Source organism: Capricornis sumatraensis, chromosome 20, assembly GCF_032405125.1.
Source record: "Capricornis sumatraensis isolate serow.1 chromosome 20, serow.2, whole genome shotgun sequence".
NCBI classification, from domain to species: Eukaryota; Metazoa; Chordata; class Mammalia; order Artiodactyla; family Bovidae; genus Capricornis; species Capricornis sumatraensis.
In genome coordinates, this window is record NC_091088.1 from 39,877,189 (window position 1) to 39,903,164 (window position 25,976).

The following is a 25,976-nucleotide window of genomic DNA, read 5'->3' on the forward strand; positions in this document are numbered from 1 at the left end:
GTTCTGGTGGAAAGGAGGGAGGAATGGGAAAAACCGGCTGGGTGACATCATTTCCCAGAGTCCATGTTTGGCAAGGGGCTCCTGAGAGCTCCACTGTGGGATCCCACTGGCTAGCGGTGAGGGCATCACAGCACCAGGCAGTGAGGGTGGGTGATGTGAAAGCAGAAGGGAGGGGAGGAGGAGCCCAGAGGCACCACGGAACTGAAACCAGGCCGTGTGGCCCAGCCCTCCCGCTTGCCTGTCCCCCACCTCCGAGGTCTCTAGCAAAGTCCACTTAGAACGTTCCAGCTTATCTTAGTTGTGCAAAAATCACCATCCACATCTGAATTTAGGTGTGAATGGTGGGGGAGAGAGGGCAGTGTGTCCGATGCCAACACTAGACAGAATAGGAGCTCCAGAGCCATCTGGACAGTAAGGCCCCTGGAGGAAGAAAGCCTCAAACCAGGAAGTCAGTCTGGGGACAGAAAGGCACAAAGAGCCTGGGACCCGACGGTCTTGAGCCACCACACCAGCCCTGGACCACCCACAGCTGCACTTCTATGTGAAGGAGATGCATACTTCTATCTTTTGGGGTTTTTTTTATTCACATTTCCCCCCAGTACAGATGCTCAAATTGAGCTGTGGGGAAAACTGGACCATTCGTCTTTAAAGTCCCAAAGCTGGTCCCGGCATGTCCAGGTGGCTGGTAGCAGCGGCCGTGGTTCCTGCTGGTCCATCACTGGCGTCTAGGCTGAGACCCATCCCCGCCTGTGCAACTGGCCCAGGACTGGTCCCTCCAAGAAGGGCCAGGAGACAGAGTGCTGCCCTCCGAGCGCTGCCTCTGGGCCCGGGCCACCAGGGGCACCTCTCACCAACTTACATCAGCGAGTTGCGTGCACACGTGCCTCACTCACATGGAGGCCGAGACGAGGCCTTCCAACCTTCAGGCACACCGACCACCACTCAGGAGAGGCCAAGGCCTGTTCCCCCAAGTTCATGATCAATCCGCACCCCCATGTCTGCACACGGCCTCTGGAAGCTCTCTCCACCCACCTCCGAAGTTCAGGAGCTCCAGTGCTCCAAGAGCCTTTGCTTGCAAGCCCCATCCTTCCCGTCCAGATTGTCCTCGGAGAGAATATTCTTCCTGTCTCTTGCTGCTACTTGACTCAGGAGACAGCTGTGCCTTTGATGCACGGTTACAGCTGAACACAGCTAAGACAGTCTGAGCTAATAAAGATGGTTCACAGTCTGTGGCCCTCGATGTCCCCTTGGATGGAAAAACATTTCAAAAAGACTTAAGGCCACTGGTGTCACTCCCCTGGGCCACAAACTCAGAGAAACTCCAAAGGTGAAGCTCATCATGCAAGCCACTAAGGAGGGAGGGAGCCTCAGAAGCCAGGCTGGCAGCCCCTTGCCCCAGCGTGACACTGGGCACACCAGCCCGGAGGCCACAAACCACTGTCCTGACAGGTCATCAGCAGCCGCTCAAGCATGACCTCTGTCACCAAGGAGACCAAGCACCATTCAGGAGCCAGTGCATACCTCTCCTAAGTCGGGGAAGTCCTGACGAGGTGGTAAGTACCATATCAGCCTCACGCTAGAGAACGGATGAACCCTGGGTTCAAGCCAAACGTGGCTCAATTTTGTGAAAGTCAAGAAACGCCAACTGCCCTCAAGGACAGCTCAAACCATGAGAAAGTGATGATGCCAGCTGCACACACAGCTGGCCCTCCCCTCGCGTGTCTGAGGGTCCCCAGTAGGCAAGGCGGGGCTCTGGGGTGAGGCAGCCTGGGGCAAGAGCTGGGCTGGGAGTCGCAGGAGTCTGAACGGTGCTGACTCCACTGTTACTGGCTGTGTGGCCCTGGGGAGCCTCTTAGTCTGTCTGAGCTTCAACTTCCTCCCCTGGGATGGAAGACCACTACCTCGCCCTCCGGGATGGCCTGAAGGGCTAGAAACCATGAGCCCAGCACAAGTCAGGTGGAACTTCCCTAGCCTAGAAGGACCCAGCGGTGGGAAACCACCAGGAGACGCACCCGGGGAATGCAAGGCTGTGCCACCAGAGGGCATGGCAAACCCATTGGTCCCATTTACCCACGAGGCCCAGGATCCCAGGATGAAGACACTGGGAAAGGAGAGAAGGCCAGAAGGAAGACAACTGTGGGCAGATACAAAGCCCTCCTGAGAGTGGAGTTTTCCAAACTGCTCCTAATAGCTGACTTGGCGGCAGCAGGCATTTCTCCGGCATGATCTCTCTTATCCTATGGACCACGCTTCCGATTCTCCAGAGTTAGGATTCGGTGCCGGTTTTTTTCAAAGAGTTCTAACATTTTCTGCATGTTGTGGTCGGCCTCGATCACCTGGAAATGAAACACAGGGGTCACAGGGCTGCACCTGACCTCAACATCCTCCTCCCTTCACAGAAGAAAGACAGACAGAGGCAGGCAGGATGAGGCAGGGAAAGGCGCAGAAGCCCAAGGTCACAGGCAGGAGAACGAGGAGGTCGGGACCAAGCTACAACCAGTTCTAGGTCAATCCACATTCTCAACCGTATTTTCACTTAAGAACCCAGGACAGTCATCTGAGAATGCATTTTTTTCTCATCATTTTCTATCATCTACTTTTCTATAAAGAGGGGAAAAAATAAACTCTCTAGAAAAATCCAGTAGAGTAAGATCTCACTTTCCAGCAACCTCACTGCCTGGAAGAGCCGTGAGCACAGTGTGTGAGCAGCCCAGACAGATGTCCCCAAGGCCAGGCACACTAGTGGGTGCACAGCCCTCCCTCGGTTCCCACGCTGCTCACACACTCCGAACAGTTCACAGGACCCATCTGCCCGCCTGGAGAAACTCTGAGCAAGAGCAAATCAGAAAATGAGGGCGAGGGAAGCAGGGAAACACTGACTGGGCAGAAGCATCGAATAGTTAGAATTGGTGAGTGTCAGCAGGAGGAGGTGTGTAAGGGGAAAGCACAGGCGCTCAAAGGCATTAGCAGTCCGAGGCAAACAGTCCTACACACCTCAGCACCTCCTAAAGGCATCCCTGTGTGACAGACCAGAACAGCAACTGGCGTTCCTTTGGATGCCCGGGGTCACCATGAAAAGGTGCAATGAGATTCTGGGCCAGCCACCCCCTAGAGGACGGACAGGTGCATCAGGAGGACCACCATCCCAAGCAGTTAAGGCCAAAACCCAGGTGCAGGGGCTCTGGCCACCTGGAACATTCCTCTAGGGCCGATGCTGGATAAGTGAGATGCTACTGTGTCACGGGTGTAGTGACACTGGGACAGGTCACCTTCTCCCAGGTGTGTTCAGCTCACTAAGACTCAATCCAGAAAGGGAACTGAGAGATAGGGCCCCTTCCACCCTCCCTGATTCCTTCTCTCAAATTCTCCAGCTCTGAGGGACTTGGTCCTTGCTTCCCTAGACTGCAGACTGGCCGGCATGCCCGTGGGTCATTCCTCCTTCTAGAGAATTTTTTTGCCCCCTCGGGAACTTACCAGAACGGGGGCTGCCACGGGGAAAAGGCTCCCTTTGATGAGCCACTCCTCGTACAGGTGGTGAATAGCATCCAGGTAGTCCTGTGGGGGTGGGGAACACAAGAGCTGTCAGGAGCAGGGAGGGGGGCAAACCTCTCCCCTTGGGGGGCTCAGGCAGGTGAGGGAAGGTCAGTGAACACGGAGCACCACCCTGGACAAAGGAGCCTGCAACAGCCAGCCTGACTCAGGTGGGCCAGGCTGAACGCAGCCAAGCACCCCGCCGGCCAGCCCCGACAGCACAAGTCCGAAGTGTCCCTCCAGGGGCTTCCCTGGTGGTCTAGTGGTTAAGAATCTGCCTTGCAATGCGGGGGACACCAGTTCATTCCCTGGTCAGGGGAAGATCCCACATGCCGCAGGCCAACTAAGCCTATGCACCGCAGCTACTGCGCTCACGTGCTGCAACTACTGGAGTCCACGAGCCCCAGAACCCATGTTCCGCAACAAGAGAAGCCACTGTAAGGAGCCCACACACAGCTCGAGAGCAGCCCCCACTCACTGCAGTTAGAGAAAGCCTGCTTGCAGCAGCACAAAGACCCAGACAGCCAAAAATCACTAATCAATTTTAAAAAACAGAATAGTTATTTAAAAAGGAAAAAATGGCCACCTTTCAGCATACTCGGCTCCACTGGCACTTCAGACACACCTTCCTACCCGGCTGGTCTCATTTTCTGCCACCTCCCCATCAACCGGGCCATCATGACTGCATGGGGGCCTGGGAAGCCTCTGAACCCTCCCTCCATCCATCCCACCAAGAGGACTTCGGCGGCCCTCACTGGCCCAGGAGCCCCGCTCAGCTGCTCCCACCCCAACAGGCAACTCATAACCTATGGATCCTAGAAGCCTTCAGGACCAACTTCAGCTGGGAGACAAGGTAAGACTCAAAGGAGAAGAGGCCCAGCCCTGCCTCAAAGGCAACCTTGGCAGGACTGAGTGGCACACTGAAAGTGAAAGTGAAATCCGCTCAGTCGTGTCCGACTCTGTGTCACCATGGTCTATGTCCATGGGATTCTCCAGGCCAGCATACTGGAGTGGGTAGCCTTTCCCTTCTCCAGGGGATCTTCCCAACCCAGGGATCGAACCAGTTCTTCCGCACTGCAGGTGGATTCTTTACCAGCTGAGCCACGAGAGAAGCTCAAGAATACTGGCGTGGGTAGCCTATCCCTTCTCCATTGGATCTTCCCAACCCAGGAACCGAATTGGGGTCTCCTGCATCGCAGGCAGATTCTTTACCAAATGAGCTATCAGGGAGGCCCACTCCGGTTGCCAGCAAACACCTCCTCCTCCCAGCCCCGAGGCTCTCAGGTGAAACACACTGCTGCCTCTTTATCCACTCGCGGGTTCTCGGCAGCAACAGACAGGTCTACAGGCCTTGTCAAAACCATTAAGACAACGTTCTGGATAGTGACTTGGGAGGACTCCAGCCTTGTCATTTCTTCCAAACATCTGGCTCACCGCACAGAGCTGCCATGCCCTGGCCAGCACAGTCCAGCCCCACCGCGTTACACCCTTCCTCTATCACTCCTGTCTCCAGGTTGCAAAGTTGCTCAGACCAAGGCTTGGGACTTCATGGCTAGAATCTACCCTCCTGGTGCCCAGGCAGGTCTCTGGAGCTGGACTGGCTGTCTAGACCCCAGTCTAGCTCACCCTGAGCTCAGACTCCCATATCATCCCAGGAAATGGTTGCCCAGCCTGTCTGTTCACCTCCAGTGGCATTCACACAGGACATTCAGTTCAATATTAACTGAGCAACCCCAAGGTGCCAAGCCCTGGGACACATGCTAGGGATGCAGAAGGGGTAAGATCTAATCTGAAAAGGTTCATGGCAGCTTTGTAAGGGATGGGGAACAAACACATAAAGTTTCAGAGTATCTGTCCTAAGGGCTGTGACCATAATAAAGCACAGAGGCTGGGGAAGCATAACAAAGGGAAGGTCAGGGAAGGCTTCCTGGAGGAGGTGATACCTGAGCTGAACCTGGAAGGCAAAAGAAACTGCTATGCAAAGACACATGTGTGTAACTCCACGGTAGGGGGCTTCCCTGGTGGCTCAGCTGGTAAAGAATCTGCCTGCAATGCAGGAGACCTGGGTTTGATCCCTGGGTTGGGAAGATCCCCTAGAGAAGGGAACAGCTACCCACTCTAGTGTATTCTGGCCTGAAGAATTCCATGGACTGTACAGTCCATGGGGTTGTAAAGAGTTGGACACAACTGAGCCACTTTCACATGTAGGGAGTAGGGAAAGACTCTGTGTGTGTGTGTGTGTGTGTGTGTGTGTGTGTGTGTGTGTGTGTGTGTGCGCGCGCGTGTGTAACCACAACTAGCTCTTTACAGCCGGAGAAGACTGTGTGTGTGTGTGTGTGTGTGTGTGTGTGTGTAACCACAACTAGCTCTTTACAGCCGGAGCATGAAAAGGCGGGGAGTGGAAGGGGACGAAGCCCATCATGCAGGATCCGGATGGCATGCTACAAGTGAGTGGCGAAGCACTGAGGGGGTGGGGCTAGGGAACCGTATGCATGGTGTTCTCTATTAGACACCTCGCCGAGCAGCCGTATTGGGCTGGATTTCTGGGGGATGTGAATAGTGAGGGACCAGGCCAGGAGAGCGGTGCAAGCTGGTAGCAACAGCCTGACTAGAGTCGACATGGCCCTGAACCAGCACCTGGAGGGGCGAGGGACTGGACAAATACCAGTGAGTTCCACCTCCTTGCTGGGCACAGTGCCAAGCCCTGGAGATGAAGAAGTGAGCAAGCGGACACATCATAGTGAGGGTCTGGGGGTGAGAGGGCACAAAGGCATGCCATCTTCAGGGGTGGACTGGACAAGCCCTGGGGACACCCGGGCAGGAACTAGAGAAGGGACAGCTCTCAGCATGGCGGTGCCCACCACTGAGTCCAGGGCCATAAGAAGTGAAGTGGACTCGGACACGCACAGGGTCTCCAACCTCAGAGGAAGTCAGAGTTCGCCCTCCCACATGTTCACAGAGGGTGGGGCCAGGCTGGGATGCAGCCCCTTTCCCAGGGTAGAGGGCCTCTCACCAGTGGGATGACCTTCTCCTCTTCCCTGCATCTCATCTTCAGCCTCCGGTAACAGGTCTCAGGAGTGGTTCGGAGATAAACTGAGATTTAAAAATACATATACATGTGGTTTTCACTGCTCCATTCAAAGCTTGGAAGTGAAAGTGAAGGGTGGGAGGAAGGAAGGCACAGTGTCAGGGCGTGCAGAGAAGCATCTGCCCGCAGCGCTGAGCAGGGGACGCAGAGCAGCTGTGCGGCCAGACAGGCATCTGACCCTCGCGGTGACTTCCACTGTCTTCCTGTGTCACAAGCCCTGCAGGGTCACTGTAAGGCTGAATGAAGTCCCATGTGTAGACAAGAGCTTAGCACAGGGCCCAGCACCTGGCTGGTGGTCTCAGTAACCGTTCGGGTTCCGTCCCTCTCCTCTCTCTCTTATGAACTAAGAAAAACCCATCACATCACAGCAGACCCAGGGGAAAGCAGTTTGAGAAACATGAGGTTCTCCAGGAGGAACCAGAAGCCTGGTTCTGCGTGCCCTTGGGGAGAAGGCTGAGTTAACACAGGAAAGAATCACCTATGGAGAGGGCCCCACCCACCACCCCTGCTGGTTGGGGGCCCAGCCAAGCACATCCTCGGTGGGCCCAGGGGAGGGAGGCCAGGGAGGGGCCGTCTCACCTATCAAGTCAATGGACACGTCGATGTTGCTCACAATCCAGTCAAACCATTCCGACAGGACCACATAGTCCACTTCGGGCATTTTCCCACTGCAACGAGAGTTGTGAGGGTTTTATTCTCCTACGATAGCTCCTGGACTACGTCACTCCCCCCAGAACATCTGGGCATGGCTTCTGCTGAAAGGGCACTGCCAGGGGCACCAAAGCAGAGTGTTATCACAAGACACTGGGCGGGCAGTGACGACAGGGACCCTAAGCACCTCCAACCTCCCGCTCCCTGGGACGGTTCGTGATACCAGGTTGGCCAATAAGTTTGTGTCTGTAACACCTCATGGAAAAACCCAAACAAGCTTTCTGGTCAACTCAATAAAATGCAGCAAGTGTCGTGGCACTGCCTGAGGGGAGAAATTCAGGATGTGAACTCTAAGCCAAGGAAGGGGCTATAAAGCCTGTCCCCAAAGCACAGGGACAGCGCCCAGGCTGGGAGGGGGAGCAGCAAACCCGTCTCACCTTTAGAAATGTATTTTATGGAAATGATAGTGGATGCCCACTGTAGCATTCTTTGAAAAATAATGAAAAACTAAATCATGGTGTATCTATGTAACAGAAAAACCATGCAGTCACTGAAAGATGATCCCATAAAATAATACTTTATGACATGGAAAACGCTCATAATCAAGTGCTCATCATTCAGTGAGAACAGCAGGATATAAAACTGTTGCATACGGCATGACCCAACCGTGTTATCAAGAGTGTTCATCCACACATTCTGATGACTGGAAAAAAAACCACCAGGACGTTAACACAGCTTTTCTTTGAACAGTAGGACTATTGGAAATGTTTCTTTATCCCTTTCTGTATTTTCTAAAACTTCACAGCATACTAGCTCTCAAATCGCGACTTCACTTTCACTTTTCACTTTCATGCATTGGAGAAGGAAATGGCAACCCGCTCCAGTGTTCTTGTCTGGAGAATCCCAGCGACGGGGGAGCCTGGTGGGCTGCCATCTGTGGGGTCGCACAGAGTCAGACATGACTGAAGCGACTTCGCAACAGCAGCTCTCAAATCAGGGAACAGAATGGGGGTAAGAATTACTACATATTTAATGTGATAACTGGAAAAGAAGAAAGGAAGGGGACTTCCCAGGCGGTCCAGTGTTTAAGGCTCTGCGCTTCCAATGCAGGGGGCGTGGGTTTGATCCCTTGTCAGGGAACTAAGATCCCACATGCCACACTTTTCAGCCAAAAAAATTAAAAAACCATAGTAATAATTAAAAAAATAAAATGCTATGCTAAGAAAGAATGCCTGAGAGAGAGACAGACCCAGCGTCTGTCCTCTGCCCTGGTGGAAATGAGCATGGAAGAGGTGGAGGTAGGGGCAGCAGCTGGAGGAAACAGACCAAGAGAGGAATTCGGCCTTTCAACATCCGCCACCAGTCTTGACCATCATCTTGGATGGACCCAAATGGGATGACAAGGCCCGTACAGGCGAGTAGAGGTGCCTGAGCTGTGTGTAGCTGGGGGAGCTTCTCACTGTTGACTAAAGAAGGGGAGGTGGGAGAAGAGCCTGGGAGAGAGGGTGGTCTGCAGCAGCCTGCCCCACCTCCCACCCGCTGCCCTGCTGCCAGATGCTGGGCACGGACTCCCACCTGGGGCAGGGGGCAGGGTGGGCATGGAGAGGGGCGCTCTGGAGATGACAGGCTTGAGCAGCCCTGCCCGGGGGCCCAAGCGACAGAGCACAGCAGAGACTGGAGGGGGGCTCCTCCTCTAGCGCTTGAGTCCAGCTGATGCGCTCAGGGTGAAAGAGCTGAGCCTGCCCAAGCAGCAGAAGAATGCGCACTGCCGGGGGTGGGGGCTGGGGTACCACCGGGCTCCCCTGGTGGCTCAGATGGCAAAGAATCCACCTGCAAGGCGGGAGACCTGTGTTTGATCCCCGGGCTGAGAAGATCCCCTGGAGGAGGACATGGCAACCCACTCCAGCATTCCTGCCCCAAGAATCCCCATGGACAGAGGAGCCTGGTGGGCTACAGTCCATGGGGAGGCAAACTCGGACACAACTGAGCGACTAAGCACAGCACGGAGCAGGGTGAGGACCCCCACCCTGAATGAGTGGGGGAGGCTTCGAAGGGGAGGCAGGAGGGAGGAAGTCCTGGGACACTGCAGAGGGGACTGAAAGTCGGGTAGTAGAGGTACCAACTTTGTGATCACAGGCTCTCCTCCAAGACTGCCACACTGGTATGGCTGCCCACCCCCCAATTCCTTTATCCTATCTCCTTAAAAGTAACCCATGATCTATTCAGGGTCCATCCCACAGGCCTGAGCGTTTACCTTCAGGGCAGACCTACTGGTCTCGGAGACATGCTCTCCCCTGGCCAAGGTCACAGGGGCCCAACCTGAGCAGTGAGACAGGAGGCTTTGCTGGGGTTTATGATAACCAGGCTTCCTCACTCTTAGAGGAAAGCACTGACAAGATACCCACCCTGTGGCCAGCAGATGAGAAGCCTGGTTCTGCCACAGCCGTTTTGTCACCAAGAGGGAATCATATATTGACACAAACAAGATAGAGAGTGCTGAACCACAGAGAAACAGCACTCTGCGGCTGTTGTTCAGTCACTAAGTCGTGCCTGAATCTTTGTGACCCCGTGAACTGCAGCACGCCAGGCTCCTCTGTCCTTCACTATCTCCTGGAGTTTGCTCAAATTCATGTCCAATGAGTCGGTGATACTATCCAGCCATTTCATCCTTTGCTGCCCCCTTCCCCTTTAGCCTTCAGTCTTTCCCAGCGTAAGGGTCTTTTCCAATGAGTCAGCTCTCTGCAAGAGGTGGCCAAAGTATTGGAGATTCAGCTTTAGCATCTGTGCTTCCAATAGAAAAAGCACGAGGGCCACTGAATAAAACCGACCCCCAAGTCTAATGTTAAGACAGCCGGTAACACCCTCAATGTTCACACTACTCTGAGCTGGGCTGCAGTTAGCTGCAGCTGAGAGTATTTGATATTCAAAACACCACACCCCTCTTCTTGACATGTTTTCCTTCTTGGGAGCAAAGCTGACTCCAAGCACAAGAAGATTTGCAAAAAGGAAGCTGCTGATCAGCCCCACCCCCTCCACCAAACACAGGGCCTGGGGGACACAGCAGACTGGCAACTCAAGGGCGGGGCAGTGGGCAGCGCGGAGGGAAGGCCGCCCCACAGTCTCCCACATCACTGACACTGGACAGTCTGGTGTCAGACTGCCCGAGGACTTCACCACTGTCTGCGAGGCTCTGTGAAATCCCACAGCTGGGAGGATCCCCTTAGCTGTGACCACCAAACTGAGTCACAATTCAGGACACACATAGCACAGTCCTAACTAAAACCAAACCGATTGACACCTCAGAAGTGCACGTGTGCAGGGGGGCACATGGAGATATGGGGATGGGGTTCATTCCTGAGGGGTCTCTGGGGCCTGAGAGCTGCTGCTTCAGGGGGGTCTCAGGACACCTCCTGGGTGGCCCAGGCGAACCCAGGGCTGAGGGCAGACAGAGAAAGCAGGGCTTCCTTTCCCGAAACTCTCCTTGGAGGTCCTCCATGCAGGTGGCTCCAGGGCAGCCTCCCTGAGGGCAGGATCCGGAAACCTCTTCCAAGATTGCCAGGAGCCATCTGCTGAGGGCTCCAGGACCACTGGCTGCTGGCTGGGCTGAATGAGGAAATGGGAGGTGGCCCCCGTGATTCTGGGGGATTTCAGGCAGCAGGCACTGTTTTACCTGTATCTAGTTTTCCTCCTGGGAGTCTGCCCAGCTCCTCCTGTGTCTGCCTCAGGAATGTGCCCTGAACCACTCCTGAGGCACTGCTTTTATTTCCGCAGAACACACGGAGCGGGTAAGCCTCTCTGCAGACCCACCACTGGTGAGCTGAAGGGGTTTCACCGTGCCTTCCCCTGATCCCAAGGAGTAAAATTTGAGGTCCTGGGTCCACAGGAAAACTGCTGACTGGTCTGTTTGGCACAGTTCGCTGCCACCTTCCCCCTGAGGTCCAGAGAGCCCCTGGTTTGCACAGCACAGGTTAAAACAAAAATCACAGACTCAAATGCCAGCCTCCTGTACACATTACTTACTTTACAAGACCTTGTGCAGTCAATGTCCGCCCCAATTTATAGATGAGGAAAACTGAGGCCCAGAGAAGACTGGCCTAACTCTGCCTGAGAAAGCCTGGCTCACCATGGCCCCCAAACTCATATGTCCCCAGTTGCATCACTCACCCCCGCCTCCCATGTCCCAGGGCATATCCAGTGTCTCTCTGGCCTCTGCCTGAGGAAAGCCACAGCTCTCAGGCCTGTGACCCAGGCAGTGAGTGCCCACTCGGGACTGAGTAAGGAGGAGCCCAAGCCCAGGACCCACTGGGGTGGTGGGACGACCTGCCTGCTGTTCCAAACGCCGGGCCTTAATGGATGTCCCTGATTCCCAGCCCCAGGTGAGTCAGTGTGTCATTTCCCCAGCTGGGCCCCACTCGGTCCCCCTCTATACTCTTTGAAAACGCCAACCAGGCAATCCTGTAAAACCTGTGTGCTCCATGATTCCGCCCACGGGGCCGGGCCACACAATGGCCTGCCTGGCCGCCTTAACTGCCGAGTCTTCCTCTCCACCTTCAGCTGTTCATTCCAGCAGTTGCCCACATCTCAGAAGTTCTTTAGGTCTTTTAAGTTTTTAAGGAGATTGTGGAACCAGAATCTTCCTCGTTGCCAATTAACCCCTGGTGGCATAATTGCACGTTCTGCCCACCCCAAAGCCGCTGGGGTAGGGGTGTGGGCCGAATAGGCGGGTTTCTCCGCAGGGGAGCTCCTCAATTGTCCCAGGCCCAAAAGTTAAGAAGGGCCCTCCAGACATTTTGCTTTCGGGGTTAGAATTCCAGTCTGCGGGCTTCTCTGGGCACTCAGGCCTGCAACTGCAATCAGCAAGGCCAGGCCTGTCCTACTTCCTTCCATCCCAGTCCCTCCAGACTCCAAGCCAAGGCTGCCAGGGCTTCTGAGAAAGGGATCAACCCCAAGGCTGAAGGGGCAGCAGTAAGGGCCATCCCCACACAAGCTCCCAGGTAGGAGCTGACATCCCACACAAGCCGTCTTGTGGTTCCTAGCACCCCGTCGAACTCCCCCGGGAGGGAACCGCAACATCCTATTCTGGGTATGAGCAAAGGATTCAGTCAAACCCAGCTCTAGATGTCACTTGGTTTAGGCTCACAGTGATGGTAGTCTGTATTTGCGAGGAGGCGAAACCTCTCCAAACATCTACCCTCACAGGGCCACTTCACTGGGAAGGCCCGCTGCCTGGAGAGAAGCTGGGTTTCTACCCTTCCTCCCTGTCGTCACTTCTTTAGCTCTGGCCAGAATGCTGTTGACTGAGCCTGCAAAAAGAAAACCCTGAGCGTGGAAGACACCCAGAGACCCTGAGCACAAAGGGACTACAACAAACACCCCAGCAACCAAACTCTGAAGCCACAAACACGAAATGAAGAAACCGCAGGTGGTGCAGGCAAATGAGGAAACCCTGCCCCTGAAGACCTTTCATCTCGGCGGGCCGCCTCCCCCCACGCCACACACAGCCGCTCACAGGACTGGGCTCTTGCTTTCACAACCCCAAAGGTCCAGGTGAGGCCCTGAGGAAGCCACAGGGGCAAAACGCCCAGGGACACCAAACGCCCCCGCCCCCAGCGACACCTGTGTGAGGGAGTCTGCTCGCGTGAGGGCAGATGAGTAAAACTGCAAGTGACCACTGGAGGGGATCCCTCGTCCTCCTCGCTCCTCTCCTCTGCCCGTCCTCCCTGTGGCAGCCCCAGAGCAGAGCGAAGAGCTGTGTAAACCTAGCAGTGGACACCCCTGCTCCATGGACACCCAGGCAGCCAGGCACACACGGGGCTCCAGCATCAGAAATACTGCCTGCCGGAAGGGCAGAGCCCACAAGAAAGTTCTGAGGATGAAGGACAAAGCCCAGTCAGGACTTGCCCTGGCTGCCCACCCCGACCCCACAGCACTGAGGAGGCCTGGAGGGGATGAATCCTCGGCAGCTCAGGACCCAGGGAGAAGCCTTTATGGACCCCTCAGAGGAAGGGGTGAGAAACGGCTGGAGAACAAGTCTGGCTGGAGACCAAAGACCTGCCTCAGGTCCCGACACCCAGCAGGAGTTGACAAGTGTCACCCAGGTGCCAGCTCTGTGCTGGGTCCCAGCTAGGCCAGCAGATCAGACATGCTCCTTGTCTTCAAGGAGCTTACAGTCCAGCTGGTGGGGCATGTGACAGACAAGAAGTGTGTGTATACTAAGCTAAACTGCATGAAACTGCCATTTTTATAGGTCACAGTTGGTCAAGTTTTAACAATTTCATATCGTTCAACCTAATTAGAAGTTGTCTTAAATACTATGAAGGAAACCAACAGAAAGAAGTGATTTTCCCTGGTGGTCCAGTGGCTTAGACTCCATGCTTCCAATGCAGGGGGCCTGGGTTCAATCCCTGGTTAGGGAACTAGATCCCATATGCTGCAACTAAGAGTCTGCATGCTGCAACTAAGGATTCTACATGCCAAGAATTAATTAATCAATTTAAAAAAAGGAAAGAGTAACAGGCTCAACCCATCCAGACAAGGGGGCTGGGGAGGCTGGGGACAGGCGATGTGTAAGACCACAGTTGTAGGTGGGAGAACCAGGGAACTGGGGTGTACAGAGTAGAAGCAAGATACTGAGACCAGCTCTGAGAGGGATGAAGTTCAAGGCAGTAGGAGGCATGACATGGGGGAGATGGCAAGGGGAGGGGAGCAGGCACACAGCTACCAGAAAGGGAGGGGCGGGGAAGAAGCTGAAACTTCGGACCCCAGCCTGCAGCCCAATTCCCCCAAGACCCCTAAACATCAGCAAACAACTGAGCACAGGAGCGGAGGGCCCCACACCTCTGAGGCTGCAGCCCTGAGGGCGCCCAGCCATGTCTGTGTGGTGGAGTCTGCTCCCGTGAGGACAGAAGACATCTTCAAGTGAAAGCACAACAAGTACCACGCACACCGTGCTGGACTGACGGCTCTACTCTCTCTGACTCTCCACCCCACCATGTCTTGTCCCACTCTGCTACGTAACCCAAAAGGGCCCTGCCCCCTCTCAGACTGGGGTCAGCGGATGTGACCTGCTTTGGCCAATGGAGGTCAGCCAACATGAAGTCGAGACCTGAGAAAAAACTAGCGCTTCTGCCCTCTGGCCATCACCATGGGAAGTGAATGCCCAGGCTGGCTCACCGGTCCCGGGAGAGGATCAGCAAGCAGACGAGAGATGAGTCACCCCAGTCACCCTCCCCGGGCCACCCCAGGCCTGCCAACCCCTGGATGTGTCATCAAGCCCAGCCAAGGTCAGCAGAGCTGCCAGGCTGCCCTCCCTGGACGGTCGAGCCATCAGTATGGTTGGTTGCTATACCATGTATCTGTCAATTAGTAAATGAGTTCCAATTTTATTTCTAAAAATTTAATGGTTGAATAAATTATCGACTGTGCAAACTACAATACCTTCTGTACAAGTTTTCTACAAAAACGTATCTTGCACTGTGAATTGACCGCTCCATCAACCGTATAGGCATCATCTAAAAGAAAACAAATGTTATTTACTAAACTCAGGCAGGAAGGTCAGGAAGCCTGAACAATGACTGTTGCTCCCCTGCCTCTGGTCTATGCTGAATACAGAACCGATAGGCCACCGGGGAGGGGTGAGGGTGGACAACAAAGAACCGTGTGTCCAGCCTCCTTGGCCCTGGACCCTCCCTACGCCCTGAGGCTCAGTGGTCAGTGCAGCAAGGCGGGGCGGAGAGCCTGTGAGCTGCAGCCTTTTTCATGGGAGGGGTGAGGCTCTATTGGACTGTGGGTTTGGGGAGTGCTAGAAAAACTGCTAAGTGACGCCTGGGAAAGTGGTGGCAAGTGTAAAGTGTGGTAACTATTAATGACCCAGCAGATGCATCCACGGAAGCAGAGGCAGAACTTTGAGAGGACAGGGTGTGGCTTTCTGCAACCCCAGCAGCAGGCCTGCCAACAGCTGCAGGCTGGTGAGGATCACGCAGTCCTTCACGACTGTAAAGGACCATGACCTACAGCAGGGGAGGACAACACTGATGGCGCCACTCTCCGCCAGCAGGCTCGGACCCTCCACGAGGCCTTCCCTTTGTTCATGGTGTCCCATTGGGAAGGGAGAGCTGCCCTGACTCCAGACACTTGAATGGGCAAACACTGCTCTCACTCAGCCTGCCCATGGCATCCACTGGGACCTGGACCCACAAATCAGAGGCCGATTCAAAGCCACAACCTGATTCAAAGCCATGTCCTCTCTCTCCTATCTGTCCATCCGTCTTCCTTTCTATTCTTCCATCCTCTCCTTACTTCCAACTCTCTCCTACCCATCTTTTGTAGCTCCCCATGTATCCCTCTTTTATCCTCTTTCCTAGTCTGTCCACCTCTCTTTCTCTCTCTCTGCCTCCTTCCTGATACATTTCATTAAACAGAGGAACACACATATGGCCCATTATATGTAGATATACTAGACACAATTTCTGTTTGCAACTGAGTGCCCATTCAGGAAAAAGTAGGGCGAATGCCAATCTCAGATCCTCGGACATGTAACTTTTAGACAGATCTCTGGGCTTCCCTTGTGGCTCAGCTGGTAAAGAATCCGCCTGCAATGCAGGAGACCTGGGTTTGATCCCTGGGTTGGGAAGATCCCCTGGAGAAGGGAAAGGCTACCAACTCCAGTATCTTGGCCTGGAGAATTCTATGGACTGTGTATAGTTCATGGGGTCACAAAGAGTTGGACATGACTAAGTGACTTTCACTCACTCACTTGGAGAGAGAGAAATTCAAACAGTTCTACTTGTATCTTTCTTCATTTTAAAAAACACACAGATTTGTAGAAGGATGAGAGATATGGCTGCAGTGCCCTGTGTCAAGAGACACTGGCCGGTGGATATCCTGTCTCCTGTAAGAAGAGACTCCAAAGCCAGTCTCTCAGGCTGGGCTGCCATTCTGAACCACAGGTGCCAATCTGCATCTCCTCAGAGCCCCTGTTCACACCCCCTGGCTGATGAAAGGGGCCAAAGCAGCCATCTTTGTGCCCAGGTAATTTGCCCCAATACCTGATTGGCCCAATACCTGGACACCGACCCAAGCTGAGCCAATCAGGTTCTTCCTCTCAAGAATCTGAGCCAAGAATGTGAACAGGCCTCCTGAAGTTTAGGTCCACGGTTCTCATGCAAACAAACACGGCTTGCGTTAAAATCACCTGGAGGGCGTGATAAAACCCAGATTGCTGGGCCTCATCTCCAGAATTTCTGATTCAACAGGTCCAGGATGGGGTCAGAAAATGTGAGTTTCTAACAAGCCTCCAGGTGCTGCTGCAGCTCCCAGTCTGGGGGCCACACTTTTGAAAACTGAGTTAAAGGGCATTGAGCCCAGGAGCCAGCAGGTCATGAAGACTTGGGATCATGTGGCATCGCAGCAACTTCTTGGCTAGCTGAGGGTGGGGCTAGGGGCCCTGAAGCCTGGTCCTCAGAGAGCGGCAGGACCAGAGACCTGGACTCCAGAGACAGAGAAGGCTGAGCAGCTCCTTGTAAGGTTTCCCTTCCTGGCAACCAAATGCCCTTCATTTGAAGAAAATTGAAACCAAGCATCTGAGATGTACCTGCGGACGAGTGTGCTGGTCGAGCATGGTGAGCTGCACGTACGTCTGCAGCGTGAGGCCCCATCGACAGGCATCCCGGTACATCAGACCCTGCGGGGTGGTGGGGGGTGGGGGGAGAATGCAGTGCTGGATCTGCAGGACTCCCCGCCTGTGGACCCAGACCCCACCCATCCCTTTCTAGCAGCCAGAGCTGAGCCTTCTGACCGGGAAGGAGGTGGAAGGAGCAGAGGCACATTACGGCCCCTGCTTACTGGGTCCATCCTTGGCAAAGCGCATAGGGCAGCTTCAGAGGGAGCCTGCGGCAGCCAGGAGCATAGCCAAGTGCAAACCCCAACTGGAGGTTTACCAGAGAACCTGCAAGGAGACCTGGGTTTCTTCTAGGAGAGGGTCGGGGTAGAATGAGCAGCTGGAGACTGCTCCCCCACCCCCACCCCACGGAGCAGGGGCGAAGCACTTGCAATGGTTTGGGACAGCTGACAGGAGGGCTCCAGGCTCCTTACACGCCCAGCCAGGCCTCAGAGAACCTTGACCTCAGAACATCAACCTGCCACCGTTTCCCGCTGTCCCCTCGCCCAGTGCACAGCAAGGACACACCTCGTGCACTAGCACCGCCGTTCCCGTACACTTGAGAAGCTGGCAGTTCACACAGGAAACCGCACACTCACCAGAGGATTATGGCCTCGGACGTTTCTCCACTTGGGCACAGGCTCTGTTAACACCTGCCAAGAGAGAAGACGTCAGAGAGTGGCTGCTCCTCAGTTCTGAGCTCCGTGAAGGCGGATGAGTGTTAGGGGTAGGATAGGGACAGAGTCAAGACCTGGGCACCCAGGCTGGGCTAAAACAGTGGAGCAACCCTCCCTGCAAGGTCAGAGTTCCATCTAGACACGGTTTCTGGTGTGACTTCCAGAAAGGATCTAAGACCCACCCTGTCCACCCCGTATACAAGTATACGCACATATCCCCTCCTCTGCTGCCATGGGGGCTCCTCGGGGGCAAGGGGAGTTCTCCCAACCACCCCTCCTGTTTTCCATCCTGTTCCTTACTGCCCACCAGAGGGCAGGCAGGGAGGTGAGAGAAGGCAGGAGGGAGGCTGCTTCGTGCAGCTCGAGCCCAGCTTCTGGTCTGGGGGCTCTGCCGTGACCCTGGCAGTGAGCTCTGCCTCCATTTCCTCTCTCTGATTTCTGCACTGGACACACCGACGGGCAAAGGATCATGTTTCTTTCAGTAGCTTCCCTAAACTGTGCAGGTGAGTTCTGGAAAGGATTTAAATAGTGTTCTTTGGAGCCAAGACTTTGAGAATATATGGGGATATTTGGGGATCTTCAAGTGCATGTGAGCAGGTGCCACAGGTCACAAGAGATCAAAGGAAAGCAATGCATGGGCCCCTTGAGGAGGAACCTCCCCCCACCTTTTACCCCTTTGTGCCTTTGCTCATGCTATTGTTCTGCCCAGTATGCCCACCTCAACTTATTTCACCTCAACTTTCATTACATGGAAAACTCGTACATATCCTTCAAAAGCCAGTTCAAATATCCCTTCCTCTGTGAATCATTCCCAGCCCCCTCCCAACCTTCCTCTCCTTCTTCTGGGTCTTCATTCCATTCCTATCCTGTGAGTAGCAAATGCTGTACCACTCAGGCTCACCAGAGGCTGAGACAGAGGCAGCCTTGACTTGCGCCCCATCTGTGGGACAGTCACTCAACACCCACTGAGCATCTCCCGTGTCAAGTACCACACTAGGTACCAAGGATACAGCAAGAGCAAAACACCCCAGCCCTGCCTTCACGCAACTTTAAAGTGGCTAGGGAAGCAAACATTAATCAGATTGTCACAGAAAGTTAGCACGTATTTTCAAACCCTGAGTAGTATAAAATAAGGATCCACAGGGGCCAGAAGAACCTACACCAGGGAGAGTAACCTAGCTGGGGAGGTCAGAGAGCAGAGCTGAGATCTGAAGGGTGGTCTTCTTAAAGCCAAAACATTTTTGTATGCTGTGGAGCCAAACGAGGGCACAGGCCCTGGAGCAGGCACTAGCCAGGCGACTCTGGCCGAGCCATGTGACCTCACTGAGCCTCTGTTTCCTCCTCTGCAGCTGAAGCGACAGTAGGACCTGCCTCACAGGGACCACTCTTCTAAGGATGAAATCAATTAGATCATCATGAAGCCTCAACACAGTGCCTGGCACAGAGTACCACCCTCATTAGCTGTTAATTCTCACTGCTGTTGGTGGTGGTGTTCATTAGCTCCAAGGTCTTCAGTGAGAATATAAGTGCTTCTAAAGCCAGGGGGCAGGGGGGAGGAATTTCCCTGGTCCAGTGGTTAAGACTCTGCACTTCCACTACAGAGGCAGGGGTTCGATCCCTGGTCAGGGAATTAAGTTGCCGCATGCCACTTGGCTGGGCTGAAAAAATAGAGTGCCAGTGAGAGTTACACTGCTCAGGACAGGTGTGTCAGGAGGCCCCTAGAGCCCCACCTCCCTGGGTCTGAGGATTCACGAGGAGGACTCATAGGATCCAGCACACAGTCATACTCACAGCTAACTACAGTGGGAGGTTACAAAGTATAACCAGCCAAGGAAAAAGGTGCATGGAGCAAAGTCTGGGGGAAACCAGGCCCACGCTTTCCAGGGGCCCCTCCCTCCTCTTACACGGGATATTCTCAATTCCCCCAGCAGCATTTCTGCTGGGTAGGGCCTGGTTTGCACCAAGCTTTTGCAGTTTCCTTCAAACCTAGTGTGGAAGCCGTACCTCGATGTCTGCTGAGTTGGAGAAGAACTCCAGGCATGTTGTCTTCCCACTGGCAATATTGCCCTCAACACAGATCTAGCAAAAGACAAATGCACGTTAGGACCAGAAAGTGAGTGCCTGGGGGAGTATCAGGACGAATTTCTAGGAAAGTACTCAGGTGAACAGCATAACTCGTTCAGTCCAAGACCTCAGTGTGTACAAAAAACCTCCACAGGAAACCCCAAGGTCCGGTTATTAGCAATCAACAACTCAATTCTTCCCACCAGTGGCAGGCTCCAGACCCACCAGACCACCACCCTCCAGGATAGATGCTCCCTTTTGTCACCCCACAGACCCCACAACTTGTCCTCGGCCACCCTAGCTCTGCCTTTCCCTAGCTCAATCCCTCAGACTTAGATTCTAGGCCAAATGGAATATTACTCAGCCATTAAAAAAAGAATGAAACTGGGTCATTTGTAGTGCTATGGATGGACCGAGAGTCTAACATACACGTTAAGTGAGTCAGAAAGAGAAAAACAAATGTCATATATTAATGCATATGTATGCAATCTAGAAAGATGAGACAGATGGCTCTGTTTGCAGGGCAGAAACAGAAATGCAGACGTGCAGAACAAACGTGTGGACACGGGATGGGGAAGGTATGGGTGAGATGAACTGAGTGGCACTGACATATAAACACTACAGTGTGTGAAACAGATGGCTAGTAGGAAGCTGCCGCACAGCACAGGGAGTTCAGCGTGATGCTCCGTGATGACCTGGAGGCATGGGATTGGCCTTCCACGGGCCAGGCACCGTGGACTCAGGGGCCAGTCCCAGCTCCCACTGAGCTCCTAAGTGTGAAGATGGGGACCAAAGTAAAAGGGAATTACAAGGAAAGATGTTCACGGTGCCGTGGGAGCACAAAGCCAGCCAGCACCACTACTCTGGAGAATGTGCCCAAGTTTACCTCCGCCTTCCTCTGCTGTCAGGCCTTCATTCCAACTTCCCATGATTGTAACTGACGCTGTGATGTGCCAGCTATCCTTGTTTATTTTTTTTGGTGGGTGGGAGGGGTTGCACAGCTTGTGGGATGTTAGCTCCCCAACCAGGGATTAAACCCGTGCCTCCTGCATGGGCTGGAAACACAGAGTTTTAACCACTGGACCACCAGGGGATTCCCTATCCTTATTTTTAAATAATAACATTTCATCTTTTCTGAAAACAGATTTTAAGCATTCTCACAATAAGAAATACAGGGAACTGACAAAAAAAAAAAAATCACTCCTGATTCCAGAGATAACCATTATTTAAATGTTTAATCAGAATCAAAGTTTTCAGAGGCAAACAAGTTTGAGCCCCAAAGCCCCCACCGGAAGAATCAAAATATATATTATCCTATTAAAGAGCCTGAGAAATCTGCCATAAGAAGGGAACTTGCCCAAATGTTCAACCAAGTGGGACCCATGCACGAGGGAGCACTGTCAGCATTCAGCAATAAAAAGAAATGAAGTGCTGATAAACGAAATAAGGTAGATGCACCTCAAAACATAAGAAAAATGAAAACAGCTAGTCACAAAGACCAAATGCTGTATGACTCCATTTTATAGGAAATGTCCTGAAAAAGCAAATCCTCAGAGACAGGAAGCAGAGTAGTGGTTGCCCGGCTCTGGGGGAGTGACCATAAATTGGCATGAGGTTTCTTTTCTGAGTGATGGAAATGTTCTAAAATTGGACCGTGATGTTGCACAGCTCCATAGATTTACTAAGAAATCATTAAGCTGTAAACTTAAAACAAGTCAATTTGGGGCTATGTACCTAACATAATAAAGCCATTCTTTAAAAAAAAAAAGGAACACAGTTTAATTTTAATCTAATAGTCAAAAAATTAAGACTTTCCATTCTCACCCCTCAAATTCTCTCTCCCTCTCCCTCATACATACCCACTGTTATGAGTTCCCAACTTTCCTTTAACCAGACTAACAATTTCTTTCCTTCTTTACCCCCTATAGACAGTTTATGTATTATTTCATTTGGATCATACTTTATATATTTTTATCCTTTTTTTCTAATCTCTTACAAAGTGTACTTTCCTAGGTCATTAAGTATTTTCAAAAACATGATTCTGAATGGCTGAATAATATTTCATCACATAAGATATACCATGAATTATTGAAATCCCTACTGTTGAATGGTACATTCTCTCCAGTTGCTTTTATTATAAAATTGTGTTATTTTTGATACAATAACCTGTGCTGTAGTGAGCCTTCTTGTACATAAATCCTTGTCACTGGCTCCAATTATTCCCCTTCAATAGACTTTTAGGAGTATAATCAATGCATCCAAGGATATGTGAGTTTTTATGATTGTTGATGATAATGCCAAATTACCCTCTAAAATGCTGTCTCAATTCACACCCTTTTTCTAAATGAAAAAGATGGATGGAAGAGCATGTGCCTTTTACCATACTGTGCCAATACTGGGCATATCCCATCCTAAATCTTCATTCATTATGAATAATGATGTCTGTCACTAGGCATTCAGTGTTAGCCCCTGTGGGTTCTGTACTTCGCCAACATTGTCACAGTGATCCCTGAAACAATCACAGCTAAGAATTATTTGCATAGATGGGGAAAACTCAGGCTCTGAGAGGTTAAGAACTTGTCTATCTCTACTAAAGAGCACAACTGGGGCTTGAACCATGTTGTCTGATCCACGCTTTCCTTACTCCATTTCCAAAAGCATTTTTCCTCTGTTAGGGAGGTGGAGCACTTTCTTCTGTTTATTCAGTTCAGTTCAGTTCAGTCGCTCAGTTGTGTTCGACTCTTTGCGACCCCATGAATCGCAGCACGCCAGGCCTCCCTGTCCATCACCATCTCACAGAGTTCACTCAAACTCATGTCCATCGAGTCCGTGATGCCATCCAGCCATCTCCTCCTCTGTCGTCCCCTTTTCCTCCTGCCCCCAATCCCTCCCAGCATCAGAGTCTTCCAATGAGTCAACTCTCCGCATGAGGTAGCCAAGTACTGGAGTTTCAGCTATAGCATCATTCCTTCCAAAAAAAACCCAGGGCTGATCTCAGGACCGACTGGATCTCCCTGTAGTCCAAGGGACTCTCAAGAGTCTTCTCCAACACCACACTTCAAAAGCATCAATTCTTTGGCGCTTAGCTTTCTTCACAGTCCAACTCTCACATCCATACATGACCACTGGAAAAACCACAGCCTTGACTAGATGGACATTTGTTGGCAAAGTAATGTCTCTGCTTTTTAAAATGCTCTCTAGGTTGGTCATAACTATCCTTCCAAGGAGTAAGCGTCTTTTAATTTCATGGCTGCAGTCACCATCTGCAGTAATTTTGGAGCCCCCAAAAAATAAAGTCTGACACTGCTTCCACTGTTTCCCCATCTATTTCCCATGAAGTGATGGGACCAGATGCCATGATCTTCGTTTTCTGAATGTTGAGCTTTAAGCCAACTTTTTCACTCCCTTCTTTCACTTTCATCAAGAGGCTTTTTAGTTCCTCTTCACTTTCTGCCTTAAGGGTGGTGTCATCTGCAAATCTGAGGTTATTGATATTTCTCCCAGCAATATTGATTCCAGCTTGTGCTTCTTCCAGCCCAGCGTTTCTCATGATGTACTCTGCATATAAGTTAAATAAGCAGGGTGACAATATACAGCCTTGACGTACTTCTTTTCTTATTTGGAACCAGTCTGTTGTTCCATGTCCAGTTCTAACTGTTGCTTCCTGACGTGCATATAGGTTTCTCAGCTATTACAAATTCCCTCAGGAAAAGTCTGTTCATATTTTGTTCACTTGAAAACATTAGTCACTTCTTTTTAACCCAACTTTGGAATTTATTTTGCAGTTCTGGACAGTGACTCACTCCCCAGCTGTAGCTCAGCCCAGCTATTCCCTGTCCAGTTCAATCCCATGGGATGTCCCATAGGCACCTCAATTCATCACTCCCCCAATACCCATTTACAGCTTCTGTTTCCATTCCTGTCTTCAGGAAAGGCTACACCATCTACCCAGACATTCAGGGCCTTCTCTCCTCACCCATCAACTCACAACACCTCTCCAACCCTCCTTGTAGGAGCAGCCTTCCTTGCTGGCCTTTCCACCTCCAGTCCAGCCCAGCCGGGCCCCCGATTCCCTATCTATGGTCCACCACCTCTTCCTGAGAGGTAAGCCAGATCACATCTGGTCAAGTCTTTCATTGGCTGCGGGTGGTGGGATCTGCCTCCAGTCCCTGTGCCTGACCAAAGGCTCTCTCCAGCCACCTCTCTGGGACAACCACAAACCTCAGGCTCTCACCCCTCTGTGACTTGCCCCTGCAGTTCTCACTGTTCCAACACTCCTGCCTTGCCTTGTCCTCAAGGCTGCCCTCAGTCATCATCCTCGAGAAGCTCTGCCCTACTCCCTGCGGCTCTAGACCCACCATTGTCCTGTTCACAGTCTCCCCCATCAGACCACAGGCTCACTAACAACAAAGGCTGCTGGAGTCCCAGGTCCACACAGGAACTCAGAGGATTTGTATAATTAAGAGCAGCTCTGGACCAGACTGCAAGCTCCACACCACTTCCTATGGACCACCTACTGTGTGTCTGGGGGATATCAGACCACACCCAGAAAGCACCAAGGACAGGCCTGGCTCACAAATCAATACCCACCTGGCTCGACTTACCAACCCCTCCCTCAGCTGTGGTGCCTGTCGCCATACCCTACCCCATGTCTAGTTTCAACAACTTTCCATAAATCTCAAGCATTTTCATCACCAGTACTCTCCATGTGACTGCTCTCCTTCCCAGGCCCTCTCTATCACCCTAAATACCCCCAGGGGGCCTGCCCACACCTTCCACCCTCTACAGACCCCAGCCAAGGTACTCCTGCCCACATCCACCAAGTAACTCCCTCTCCAGCCATTATCTACCAATCTGCAGCTCCCTGAGCCTCTGGACCAATGGTGACCAAAACACTGCTCCACCACAACCAGCTAAAGGCTTAAACACCATGGGCATGTCCAGTTTGACCCTCCTTTGACCTTCAACCTCACACCAGGCACAATCCACCCCCCACCCCGAGCTAGCATCTGGAAGTCACTGCACTGGCGGAACCCATGTCTACAGAGCCCCATGAATTCTTTGTGATCGCCCACTCACCTACCCTTCTCGGCATCGGTGGTCTAGGGGCAGCAGTCACAGTCAGGCTGTCACCTACTAGCAGTCAAACTAACCTTCCACTTTACAAATCCTTTGTAATCATTCATCTATTCAAGTTAATAGTCAAAATTCACCCAGAGGCTATGAATACATGTATTCTCCTACCTGTGCAGATTCTTAGCAAAGAGACACCAGAAACTGGTAACAGAGTTGGTCTCTGGGGAGGGAGCCTGGGGCCCAGGAGTGGACAGCTCTTTATCCCTGGAGATCCCCTTGTATTTGTTCTTTTTTTCATGTGCACATATCCCTTCACTCTTCTCCTCGAAACATGTATTGCGTGTGTGTGTGTGTGTGTGTGTGTGTGTGTGTGTGTGTACTACACATATATAATCCTACACCGGAAAGAGTGCACGTTAGAAAGAGACTTACCACTGATTTTTTCTCTTTTTCATTTTCTCTATCTTTATCTAGAAAAGAAAGGAAACCAATTTTTTAACGCGATTTTAAATAGCTCACTCTTTGGTCATTGTTATGCTTGCTCCCTGGCCTAGAAATGTTTTCCAGTAACACCTGGGACCCTCCCTCGGCAGAGGGAGGCAGACTCACCACTGCTGTCTATGCTTTGAAACTGAAACTGCCGCCTGGATCCTGTTGGCATGTCTAGGCCACCAATGTGCTCAGCTCACAGAGTATATTATGCTTTCCATTGTCCACACTTTTTATATTTATGACTCTCACTGATGGGTGTCAAGCCAGTTAAAACGCAGAGTGGCCTCCACTCGAAGCTCCCAGGTAGGAGAGGTCAGTGGGTATGGACTTCGGCACAGGACTCAAGTTTCTCCTGCAGGCCCCGGGGCTGACATCGCGGCCCACCCAGCCCACGGCGGGTTCTGAGGTGCCACTGAACTCCAGAACTTGGCTACAACGGGGGCTCTCATTTCTGAAGGGCAGGGTCTCCAGTCCCAATGGAAAAGGGAGGGCATTGAACCTACCCCACACCCCCACCCCCGCTTGCTGGCACCTCCCCCAAGGCCGCAAGAATGGACCTAGGAATGGCACCGGAAACCCTCGGGGAGGAGGTTCTTTCCACTCTTTAGAGGGTTCCGCAGCTCCGAACAGGAGATGGGCCCAGAGCCCCAACGCGCCACCCGCTACAGCCGGCCAGGGTCCGGGGCACCTACCACCGACCGCCCCGCCCCTTCCCCAGGCCGCCCAAGGAAATCCCGGC

General features: G+C 52.5%; 1 protein-coding gene across 3 annotated transcripts; it reads right to left on the reverse strand.

Annotated features, from left to right (window-relative positions):
• Positions 1-632: 632 nt before the first annotated feature.
• Positions 633-25,691, reverse strand: TK2 (thymidine kinase 2). 3 transcript variants are annotated; one of them, XR_011146422.1, is made up of 11 exons: positions 25,355-25,691; positions 25,178-25,215; positions 19,610-19,684; positions 17,528-17,581; positions 16,863-16,952; positions 14,708-14,781; positions 7,199-7,287; positions 6,545-6,624; positions 3,475-3,555; positions 2,995-3,108; positions 2,289-2,336 (listed from the first exon to the last, which is right to left on the reverse strand). XR_011146422.1 is itself a non-coding variant. In XM_068991799.1 (10 exons), exons 1-10 carry the CDS (start codon positions 25,404-25,406, stop codon positions 2,238-2,240), a joined length of 732 nt encoding a protein of 243 aa, XP_068847900.1. In that variant the 5' UTR covers positions 25,407-25,691; the 3' UTR covers positions 633-2,237. The 3 variants fall into 3 exon arrangements, 2 of the variants coding, with proteins under 2 accessions (XP_068847900.1, XP_068847901.1); XM_068991799.1 differs by lacking the exon at positions 2,995-3,108 and having other exon boundaries at positions 633-2,336; XM_068991800.1 differs by lacking the exons at positions 2,995-3,108; positions 19,610-19,684; positions 25,178-25,215; positions 25,355-25,691 and having other exon boundaries at positions 633-2,336; positions 17,457-17,543.
• Positions 25,692-25,976: the final 285 nt, after the last annotated feature.

Excerpts from the sequence above, each read along its gene's own strand:
- TK2 (XM_068991799.1), bottom strand. The coding sequence starts at position 25,406 with ATGCCAACAGGATCCAGGCGGCAGTTTCAGTTTCAAAGCATAGACAGC. Across the intron at positions 14,782-16,862 it reads ACCAGCACACTCGTCCGCAG|ATGATGCCTATACGGTTGAT; the intron begins GTACATCTCAGA and ends GTTTTCTTTTAG. Across the intron at positions 7,288-14,707 it reads GTAGAAAACTTGTACAGAAG|TGGGAAAATGCCCGAAGTGG; the intron begins GTATTGTAGTTT and ends CTCTCGTTGCAG.